This window comes from Scylla paramamosain, chromosome 20 (assembly GCF_035594125.1).
Source record: "Scylla paramamosain isolate STU-SP2022 chromosome 20, ASM3559412v1, whole genome shotgun sequence".
NCBI lineage: Eukaryota > Metazoa > Arthropoda > Malacostraca > Decapoda > Portunidae > Scylla > Scylla paramamosain.
The window spans coordinates 14688995-14699542 of record NC_087170.1 but is presented as its reverse complement, the minus strand read 5'-3'; the positions used below and the strand labels follow the sequence as shown (position 1 = coordinate 14699542).

The 10548-nt window shown below is 42.3% G+C and overlaps 1 protein-coding gene across 4 annotated transcripts in view; it reads left to right on the top strand.

The window, feature by feature from the left end:
• LOC135110415 (uncharacterized) overlaps positions 1–10548 on the top strand; it is a 44745-nt gene that overhangs the window by 7027 nt on the left and 27170 nt on the right. For all 4 annotated transcript variants that reach the window (XM_064022717.1, XM_064022716.1, XM_064022719.1 and 1 more), the window contains 16 exons: positions 1–74; positions 401–536; positions 792–964; positions 1244–1425; positions 1764–1855; positions 2028–2185; positions 2702–2873; positions 3150–3259; positions 3447–3597; positions 3716–3802; positions 4143–4275; positions 4506–4675; positions 4836–5297; positions 5495–6467; positions 6692–6924; positions 7289–7381. In XM_064022717.1, coding sequence (XP_063878787.1) covers positions 1–74; positions 401–536; positions 792–964; positions 1244–1425; positions 1764–1855; positions 2028–2185; positions 2702–2873; positions 3150–3259; positions 3447–3597; positions 3716–3802; positions 4143–4275; positions 4506–4675; positions 4836–5297; positions 5495–6467; positions 6692–6924; positions 7289–7381 — 3399 coding nt within the window. The remainder of the gene's footprint in view (positions 75–400; positions 537–791; positions 965–1243; positions 1426–1763; positions 1856–2027; positions 2186–2701; positions 2874–3149; positions 3260–3446; positions 3598–3715; positions 3803–4142; positions 4276–4505; positions 4676–4835; positions 5298–5494; positions 6468–6691; positions 6925–7288; positions 7382–10548) is intronic.

The window sequence follows — 10548 nt, the reverse complement described above, 5'->3', positions numbered from 1 at the left end:
GTTCCGAGCTTCGAGGTGGAGGGCGATTCGGCTTGGTTCAAGGAAGCAGTCCAGGCCCATGACTTGTACTTCAGGTGGGTGACTTTCATTTTCCTTTATGTGCATGATGTCACTACCCTGTCAAAACACGTTTCATGTGCCAGACTTGTCATGTTCCTTGATCCTTTGATTTTTTATTTATTTATTTATTTTATTTTTTTCAAATGCATATAGATTTAAAATCTTCTATCCCAGTTAAAGTGACCACAATTATCTGAGTTTTGTAGTGGTAAGAGAGAAGTATAGGTTACTGAAAGAGAGCAGGTAATTTGTGGACCCTGACAGCTTCCCTTCAACTTATGCATGTATAGTCACTGTTCCACCACTACTGTCCCAGTCATCTCTCTCTGTGTCCCGACAGCTATCAGGGTGGCAGGATAGAGGAAGTGTGTCCACATCAAGAGGAGCCTGTTGCTGCCACCAATTTCAAGCGAGCAGTGCTGTCCATGCTGCACACAAGTGTTACCAACCCTCCAACAAAAGTTATCGTGCATGAGGTTTGTAAAGTCTTGACTAAAACCTGTGTTATTGTTTCTCTCCTTGTTGTTGTCATTGTCATCCTCCTCCTCCTCCTCTTCCTCTTCCTCTTCCTCCTCCTACTACAACAACAACAACTACTACTGCTGCTGTTACTGCAATTGCTGTTGCTGCTGTTACTTTATATATCATTAAGAGGTCTCAGAGTGATATGTCGCAATATGCATCTTATTTTCTTCACTGCATCATAAAACCAAACGTACCCACATTCTCAGAGTGACGTGGCTGGTGAGTGTGAGACGCACTACCATCTCATGAAGAGTGAGGACGACACGGTGGTGCTGAACAAGACAAAGCATGACTGCCTCTCCAATGTGCACCTCCCGCACCTCCTCCATTCCCACTCCCACTCCCTGTCCCCCACCATGGCTGTGATGCCTCACTTCAGGTAGGGAAGACCATGGGTGTGTTTAGTACAGCTGTAGTAGTGGTGAGCAGGCACACAATAGATAGGCTGAGTGCTAGGTTTGAGTGACCATTATAACTTTACTGTAGCTATTGTTTATCATGAAGATCCCATAATACAGCTTTTCATGTACAGCACAGCATAAAATGATCATGTCTGAAGAATATACAAAGACAGACCAAGGAATGTAGAGTCTGCAACATCCTTGAGGCAGACTAATAGTGAGCGTCACCCAAATGTCAAATGATGTGCTACTGACAGAAGCAAGCAAGAGTGCCAGATGGAGAGCCAGAGAGGAGTGTGGCAGACTGTGGACTGCCAGCAAGAAGTGAAGGTGGATGGCCCTTTGGCGCCCTCCAAGGATTCCGTCACCTTGTCCATGTCCTCCAGCCTGGTTTTGGAGACAAGTGGGCCTGATGGGAACCAGCAAGCATTCCACCAAGGTAAGCCATTCACTGTCCTGCTGCACGTTGTTATGTTATTATGTGAGAATTGAGACAGGATAGATTGGGTTCCTTAAAAAGTCACTTCCTTGATCCATTCACTCAACACAACCTCCCAGATATTTATGTCCTCTTCTTCAGTACACTAAACTCTTTCTTCCTTAAATTGATCAAACTTGGACTATCCTCTTAATGCAGACCTTAACTACAGTGCCACCTGTACCCACTACAGTTCTCTGCATAAACAAATTTCCAACTCAGAGATGTACAGTATTTATATTTTTTTTTCTGCCTATATATTAATGCTTAATTCACTCAAGTAAAATGTTCTGTTTCAGACCAGATACTAAAGAGGGAGTCTCTGAGGATGAACCTTGAAGAGGCAGTGATGGGTGGCCAAGCACAGGAGGCTTCCCACATCCTGGCACAGGTAAGCAGTCAGCAGCCTCCCACGCTACCACTTCACTCTTCATAAGCTACCTGTTTCTGAAATCTGCTGTGGCAATTTCTTCATCCTGGCCATAATATATTGTTTCCTGATTGGCCATGCACGGTCCTTGCTTCTCTTTGATGAATGTCTCACATCTCATTGTATCCACAAGGTTGCTGACACAATGGAGGTGCTGGCCAAGGAGGAAGGCAGGAAGGAGGTAGAGTGGCCACGCATGTTCAGTCACCTGGTGAACCTGATGAGTCTTGTGCAGCATGAGCAAGACTTAGAGGAGATCTGGGATGACTACAGTGACCAGGACAATTACAAGTGAGATGCTCTTGTGTGTTTGTTTGTGTTGAACAGATATGCAATGTGTTTTCTTTCCTCATTCATCTTGGAGAATGGGTGACCATAAGTTGCTCAGTTAAAGGTTTGGGAGTAAATGCTTTAGGTGGGAGTTCTTCTGAAGAACTACAATCAAGATTTCTGGGGGAAATATAATTGATATCTCAACCATAACAGCAATGATGATGATTTTGACACCTTTATCTCCTTTAGTAGTGATGATAAAAGTGTAATTGATAATAATGGCAGTACCTTTTTGTGTCATCTGTTTTTTAACCTCTCCTGCTTTTTCACCACTTTTACATCCTTGTTTTTCTTCACATCTATGATTTCTATTCTGCAGCATTGCTCTGTCATACACTTCCCTCATACTTGGTCTTATTCAACCATTATTTCTGGCTTTCTTCACCTTAAATTATGTCAATATTATGATTTTACTTTAACCAAAACAGTTATTTTCAGCTATAGTCTTTTCCCATTTCTTTCCACCACCTGCAGGAATATTGTGCTGGATGGCCTCCTGGCATGCGACTCTGGTCCTTGCATTGCCCTGGTTACACGCCTAGCCAGTGAGGCACCCTCTCCCCTTTCCTCCACCACTCTCTCCCTGTGGCTGGCTGGCCTTCACCTCCACACTCATGCTGACCCTTCATCCATTCCTCACATCATGGTGTGTCACTGAGTATTCATGCTTATGAGTTGAGTACTTTACAACCTTAAGTTTTAACTTGCCTTAAACCTGATGTTAATCTTCCTGAGACCTGAACAACAGAATCTGAAGTAGTATTGAAAACAAGTATATTCTCAGGCACAGCTATACACTGCATCTGTTTCATGAATATCAACTTTCTATTGAAACATAAATACTGTGCTAGTTTAACAGTTCTGAAGGAGTGTACAAGGCAAGGTATTAAGGTATAGGCATTAAGTTGTGGAGTTTTTTCAGAGTCTGGGGGAGAGCAGACCTGAGAGTGAGGAGGCAGCTGTGATGGCAGCCTCCAGTGTGGTGTTCAGGGTGTGCCAAAAGAATCAAACTGCTTGTCACACTCATTCACAGTGAGTGCCACCAAGAATGCTATTTTTCTTTGTTTATTCCCAAAGTTTTGAATCAGATTTGCATGTATTTGTACTTTGTTGTCAGTAAACTTACTTAACATTTAAATTTTTGTGGGGACAGCTGTTCAACTAATTTACACCTCTTCCAACAGTGCTCAGCTGTTAGAATAATTTAACCTTTCAACAGAACATTCCTGAAGTACGTGAAGGAGGAAGTAGGGGAAGAGTGTGGGTGGGGCCAGACCAGCCAGCAGCAGCACAGAGTCAAATTTGCCCTCCGGGCACTTGGTAATGCTGGTGTGGTGCCTCAAGGCAACTTTCCTGAGAAGTGCTACAAAGTGAGTGGGACTTGTACTATGAGCTGTCTCTCTCTCTCTCTCTCTCTCTGTATTATTTAATATACAATAAAAATATTTTCAGTGATGAAGTAATTGCATGTTGTATCTAATCCTGTAGAGCAAGATGCTGCCAACAGAGCTTCGAGTGGCGGCACTGCAGACACTGAGGCGTGGCGGCTGTTCAGGCTCAGAGGCTCCTTGGAAGGTGAGCTATTGACTGACAAAGCTTCAGTACAGTTAGATATGTGTTACTGGGGAACCAGTTCACGTGACAGTAATTACCTATCCATCCAAATGCACCACTAATCTGTCCTCTGTATTTTGAAAATTGTTCATAAGGCAGATTTTGTTGTAGATAGTGACAGTTTTTTTTTTATTTTCTTTACTATGTAAGAGGCAAACCGAAAAGTTTCAATGAAGATGCCAGTCCTAAAATAAAACTGCCCAAAAGGAATATCCAAAATTATAGAAAGTGTTTAATAGACTGACAGATGTCTAAATAATATCATCAAGGCTGTTATCTATGATTCCATTCTTTAATGTAGATTTTGGAGGATGAGAGTGATGGGGTGGAGGTGCGAGTGGCAGCCTATCTGGCTCTCCAGCCCTGTGCCACTGTCACTCCTCAATTCTTTCCCCGTCTCCAAAAGCTGCTTGAGAAGGAGCAGGTCAACCAAGGTAAAATACAATAGGCATGATATATTTTGTTGTATTACCATAAGCAGCTGACAGTACACAGTCTATAAGGAACTATAATTGATTAAGTATCTATTAAGGATATTTAATTTTTATTAAAACAGATATAAATGATTGCCTGTGAATTATAGTAATACTAATATCTTGACAGGAGCAGTGAAGCACCATAATTAAGGCTTGTTCCATGAATACATTAAGATATTTGCCTACAGTTGGGTCATTCATTTGGACTCACGTCCACAACCTGGCTGAGCAGCCCGCAGCCAACCAGGAGGGGCAGCAGCTGGCTCGCCTGGCAGCTCAGCTTACACTCAACAATAAATTCAACACCAATCCCTTCCAGGCTTCAAGGAATTACCGTCTGGCACAATTCAGTGAAGCGGTGAGTGTCTACATGTATGTTGAAATAATAATTGTTTATAGAATTTGGGACATGTTCATGAAGTGTATCAAGCCTGCTTGTCAAAAAAAGAAGAAGAAAACAAAAATTCTTTCCATGATGTAAGTGCCTTGTTTTGCTCTAAGCCTTCATGTTTTCACAGATGGGCTTTGGAGGAATAGTGGATGGAAATATTGTCTTCAGCCCCGAGTCTTACCTTCCCCAGACTGCTGCCCTCAATCTCACCCTGCAGCTCCTTGGCAAGTCTGTAAATGTGTTTGAGATTGGAGGCAATTTCAAGAGGATGGAAGATTATGTTTCAGGGATTGAAAGGTTCTTTGAGAAGGGAAACTACTTTGAGAATGAGGATTTGAAAAGTCTGCTGAAGAATCTTCGGCCAAAGAGAGAAATGTCCGTGGATAAACTTGAAGGATACCAGACAATGTACAATGAGGCAAAGATGAAGAAGGAAGCCATTGAGGGAAGAGACGAGGAACCAAAGACTTCTCTTTACCTACGTGTTTTTGGTAATGAAATGCTCCACTCAGAGAATGTTCTCAAATCTGATCCTCTGAAGGTGTTGCAGGAGACTCTGCAGCACCTCTCCTCACCCAGGGCCTTCCAGGTGTGTGTTCCCAAGTCATGGATGCTTGAATAGCATCGATCTAATCATTACTTGGTAGTCTGTGATTACTTATGGTGTCTGTTTCAGTAATCCTTTTTTGAACTGTGTTTTCTGTTTTTTTCATATGGGAATGGAAGAAATAATGGTGCTTATGATAATGATGATAACAAGCAGTGGTATTTTTTACTTGATTTCAGGTTATGAATCAGGAATTTGTGACACCAACACTTCTGGGTTTCCCTCTGAGACTGAAGTATAATGTTACTGGATCCCTGTCACTTGATAAAGAAGGGAGAGTCCAGGCAGTTAGTCCAGGCCAGCTGTTACTTGAGGGCAAACTGTCACCCACAGTTGCTGTCACCTCAGATGAAACACTGTTACTGGATGGCTATGGTTTCCACAGTGGCATCAGGAGGAGCACCACACATCATGCTCACTCTCACTTCGGTGGAAAGGTTAACATCCAAGATGGGCGTGTGGTTGATGTCCAGCTGGATCTTCCCAAAACAGAAGTAGTGAAAATATATTCCTCTGTGAAGATTGCACTGTATTCCAATACAGATCAAGGCTGGAGTGACCTGGCTACTCATAGTGACACTGAGGAGTCCGAGGGCTGCTCCTCCAAGGCACTGAGTGACATCATTGGCCTGCAGGTTTGCCATGTGGAGAGATCAACAAAACAATTCACTGACACAGATATATCCAGTAGTGAACCTTATGAAAAGAAAATTGTAATATCAAAAACTGACAACTTTGACAAATTTGTGTTCTCTCTTCGAAAAGCTGAGAATGCCTTTGAAGCTGTTGTTGATACTCCAGGTTCCTCTGTAGACAGGAGGGTGAGTGTTGTGGTGAACAGCCATGGTAATGGTATGGACAGTACCATTGTGGTGCCCAGAAGAAAAGTTGGAGGAGAGTATGAGTGGTCTCCTACACTTAAAAAAGTGGCACTGAAGTACTATCAAGACTCTGATGTGCATGGAGAGTTGGATATTAGTCTGCAAGGTGTAAAGGAAGGACCCAACATGAGACACACACCCCACATTGTATTGTCATGGCCAGGTCTGCTGGAGGTGAGAGCCAATGGTTCTCTTCTCTTGGGACCTCAAACCCTTAGCTGGAATGGAACCTTCATGTCAAACCTTCAAAGTCAACCAGCTGTCTCACAAGGTACTTCCATACTATGCTGTTTTCATCATCATTGCCATCATTAACATAATCAACAGACATTTTTTCCACTTTGAACAAGATTTTTAAGAGGAAAATAATGAACAAGTTAAGATATAATCTGGGGATGGTGATTTGAAGGAGAAGAATTACATGTAACACATTCCTGCTTGAGTCGGAAAATGTTTACATAGTGCCGGTGATCACATGTAATGGTTTCTTCCCAGGACACTGGGAGGTGATGAATGAGCAGCACCAGGCATCATGCAGAGTGAGTGTGGAGCAATACTTTGCCTCCATCTCAGGAAGTGTCCTCAGAGAGTCAGCCATGACAGTGGTAGAGGCAAAGAGTGAGTATGGTACTAAGTCAGCACAGCCCAACATGCTGTCATTCAGTGCCCACTTCACTGAGAAACTGGAAAACAGAGACACATCATTACAAGGCCATATATCTATACAAGTAAGTGAAAACAGCTTTCTCCTGTCAAGTATGTAACTCTCTGAACATTGAAGGTTTAGGATGGTAGGCTGAAAGGGGAGGAGGATAAAGCACAAAATCAAACAAATTCACAACACCTGAATCAAGATTAGTTAAGGAGATGTTGAGAATTTATTGTTGTGAGTTCTATCAGAACAGTGTGTACAATGTCACATGCAAATCTCACATGAATACATAATATGAGGCACATCAAAACTATGATAAGGTGAGGGTCATACATTACAGTATTGCTTGGTTGTGATTCACAGACACTTGAAATATTTGTGCCTCAAACTACTGTTGTGATTGCTTAATTAATATATTAATTGCTCCTCCTTTTTCCAAGTCAAGTCAAGCAAAAGCAAGTGTTGACATGGATGTGAGACACCAGCCAGGACACACAGCCATCAATGCCAGCCTCTCTCTTCCCAGTGCAGAGGTAAAGTTTTTTTTTCACAACTCTAAGAGTTACATTGTATGCTTTCACAAACTTGATATTGTGAAGACAGCTTCTAGGTTTGATCTTAATATATCGTTGACTGGCCCATCATCTTTCATGGTAATATACACCTCCATCCGTCACGCCTGGGATGCAGCACCACTCATCACCCAATCCCCCATACTACCTTCCCGCGCTCCCCTTACACCTCCATCTGTCCCGCCTGGAGTGATACACCATCACTCCCTCCACACTACCATCCTACACCTCCCTTACACCATCTGTCCCACTTGGGGTGCAGCATCACTCATCCCCTAACCCCTCACACTACCTTCCCACACCCTTTTTACACCTCCATTTGTCCAGCTTGGGGTGCAGCATCACTCACCCCTAAACCCAGCACACTACCTTCTTGCACATACCCTACACCTCCATATGTTTTGCCTTGGGTGTAGCATTATTCAACCCCCAACACCCCACATTACCTTCCCGCACTCCCCTACACTTCCATCTGTCTACCCTGGAGTGCAGCATCACTTATCCCCCAACACTACCTTCCTGCACCCTCCCTACACCTCCATCTGTCATGCCTGGGGTGCATATTCACTCATTCCTTAACCCCCCAGCTTTCCAGCTTGGGGTAGAGCATCACTCCTCCTCCAGTCCCCCCCCACTACCTTCCTGCACCCGACCCATGATTAAACATGGAACATGATGGAACATAGAATATGATAGAACATGGAACATAATGGAACATGGAACATGGAACATGATGGTAATTCTCTCTCTCTCTCTCAAGACAGTATATAGTGTAACACACACACACACACACACACACACACACACACACACACACACACAGAGAAGTGCGTTTAATTTTTCCCATACTCCTGTGACTGCTGGTGTGAAAGGCAGCTGGTCTTATCATCGAAATAACTCCCAGTACAAATAGGTGTGATCATTCACATTTTTGTGGATTATTTATCTATTTTTTGTGGTTAATTCTGGTTTTCCTTCACGTCTGAGTTTGGAAACACACGGAGATTTAACTAAATATTGATGTACAGGCAGGGAGAGAGGCAGGAAAAATGTCCGTCTCGGCTCTTATTTTTACCTGTCACTTCATTTTGAAATCTCGATAAGAAAGACGCCCAGACTGGACTGCACTATATATATCCTGACCTGCCATATACTTCAACTAACACACTGAACATTGACGGAGAGAGACTGGAATGGAGGGACATCCCAGGTCTTGGTACCATGATGACGTCACTGATGACGTCACACCTTAATTTACGTAGATTAATCCATTTTGAAATCGACCCCTCGAAAAAACGGAGCTAGACTGGAATGCCTTATATATTCTGACTTGATAAATACTTAAATAAATATCTGGAATATGAAAACATTTCTAGCCTGGATAATAACAAAGAAAAATTCAAGAATCGATCTATAAAGTTTACAAACGGGGCCACAAAAACCTTATAATATCGAGATGGAAAGCACAGCCAGACTATATTATATTACATATTCTGAATGCAAAAAATCTATACTTTCCGAATAAAAATAGAAAACACGAATTCCTCATCGTATTAAGAAAATAATTTTTCAAATCTAGCAACGGTCTTATTTTAAACTTGAAAATACGAATAGTTAGACCAGATTTTAATGAATATTATTACTTGGGACACGTTTCTTATATTTTTTAAGTATACAAACAAACACCAAAACAATCCTAGGCGTCCTAATAAAAAAAATGAGAATTTATAAAATGACGAAAGTGTTATTTTGAGGAGAAACAAAAACAAAGCTAGACAAGATCTTATTACATATAATAACATGTTTTACTTTTCTATCAATAAATTAAATATCAAAACAATGCAAACTTCACTAATAAAAAAGAAAACACTCGTTGTACAGAGCCGAAGTAGTTTTTTTCCACTAATCCTCTGTACCTCTTGCTCCTCTCCTCTCCCCGTCACTCTCCTCCTCTCCCCACCACCTCCACTTCCTCCACCTACTCCTACACAGCGAGCGTTTAAATCATCTGGAAACACCTGCAAAACCCTCGAAGTTACGCTAAATATGTGACAGGAAATTGTTACCTTAGCCGCGGGAGGACGGGGCGGGGGTAGGAGGGGCTTGGCAGGGCTCTGTGGTGCTGGGCAGGTCGGGGCGCCAAGGATACTGTGGTGTGGTGTTGTGTGTTATGTTATAGTGTGTGGTGGTGGTGGTATTGGTGGTGGTGATGTGGTGTGGTGGTGTTGTGTGGTATAGTATGGTGTGTGGTGGTGATGTGGTGTGGCAGTATCTGGTGGTGGTGTCCTGTGGTGTGATATGGTATGGTATGGTGGTGTGGTGTGTTGGTGTGATGTTAACACTACAGTTCCACAAGCTTAACTGCCCTGTGTGTGTTTGTTTTGTCGATGAGAGACGAGTCACAGAGCTGTATAATTGGGGTTTAAACTTTAAACTGCCGTGTGTGTGTGTGTGTGTGTGTGTAAGCCACTGTGCGTGTACAAATCAGAACTTCATGATCCTGTTTGTTCGTTAGTCTTTTAGTTTGCTTTTGATCCTGTGTCTGTGTGTGTGTGTTACTTTAGTTGTTTCTATATATGTATATAAGAATGTATGTATGTATGTACTATCAGGAAAACTCTAATGTGGTATAAAAAATGCGTGAAAAAAATGAAAAATTAACTATTTTGACAGTACAGAGGTGTTAAGCCTCAGGTAAATTCTCTCTCTCTCTCTCTCTCTCTCTCTCTCTCTCTCTCTCTCTCTCTCTCTCTCTCTCTCTCTCTCTCTGTGTGTGTGTGTGTGTGTGTGTGTGTGTGTAGAAGAGAAACAGGTCACCAATGAAGGAGGGAGGAAGGGAGGGAGAAGTGAGGTCACATGTTGGGGAGAGAAAAGGGAAGGATGGACGTATTCAGGAGCGGAGAGAGAGAGAGAGAGAGGAATAATATTAATGAAAATAAAAATAAAGATAAGGGAAAGTTGTAATAATAACAATGAAATAAGGTGCTACTTTGGCTTATCTTCCTGTCATGAATCTTCTTTGGTATGCGATCTACACTTTATATTGCGATCTACGTGTTATGAATCTTTTGTATGCAATCTACACTTTATATTGTGAATTACAACAAGAAAAGTTGTACTTATCAAGA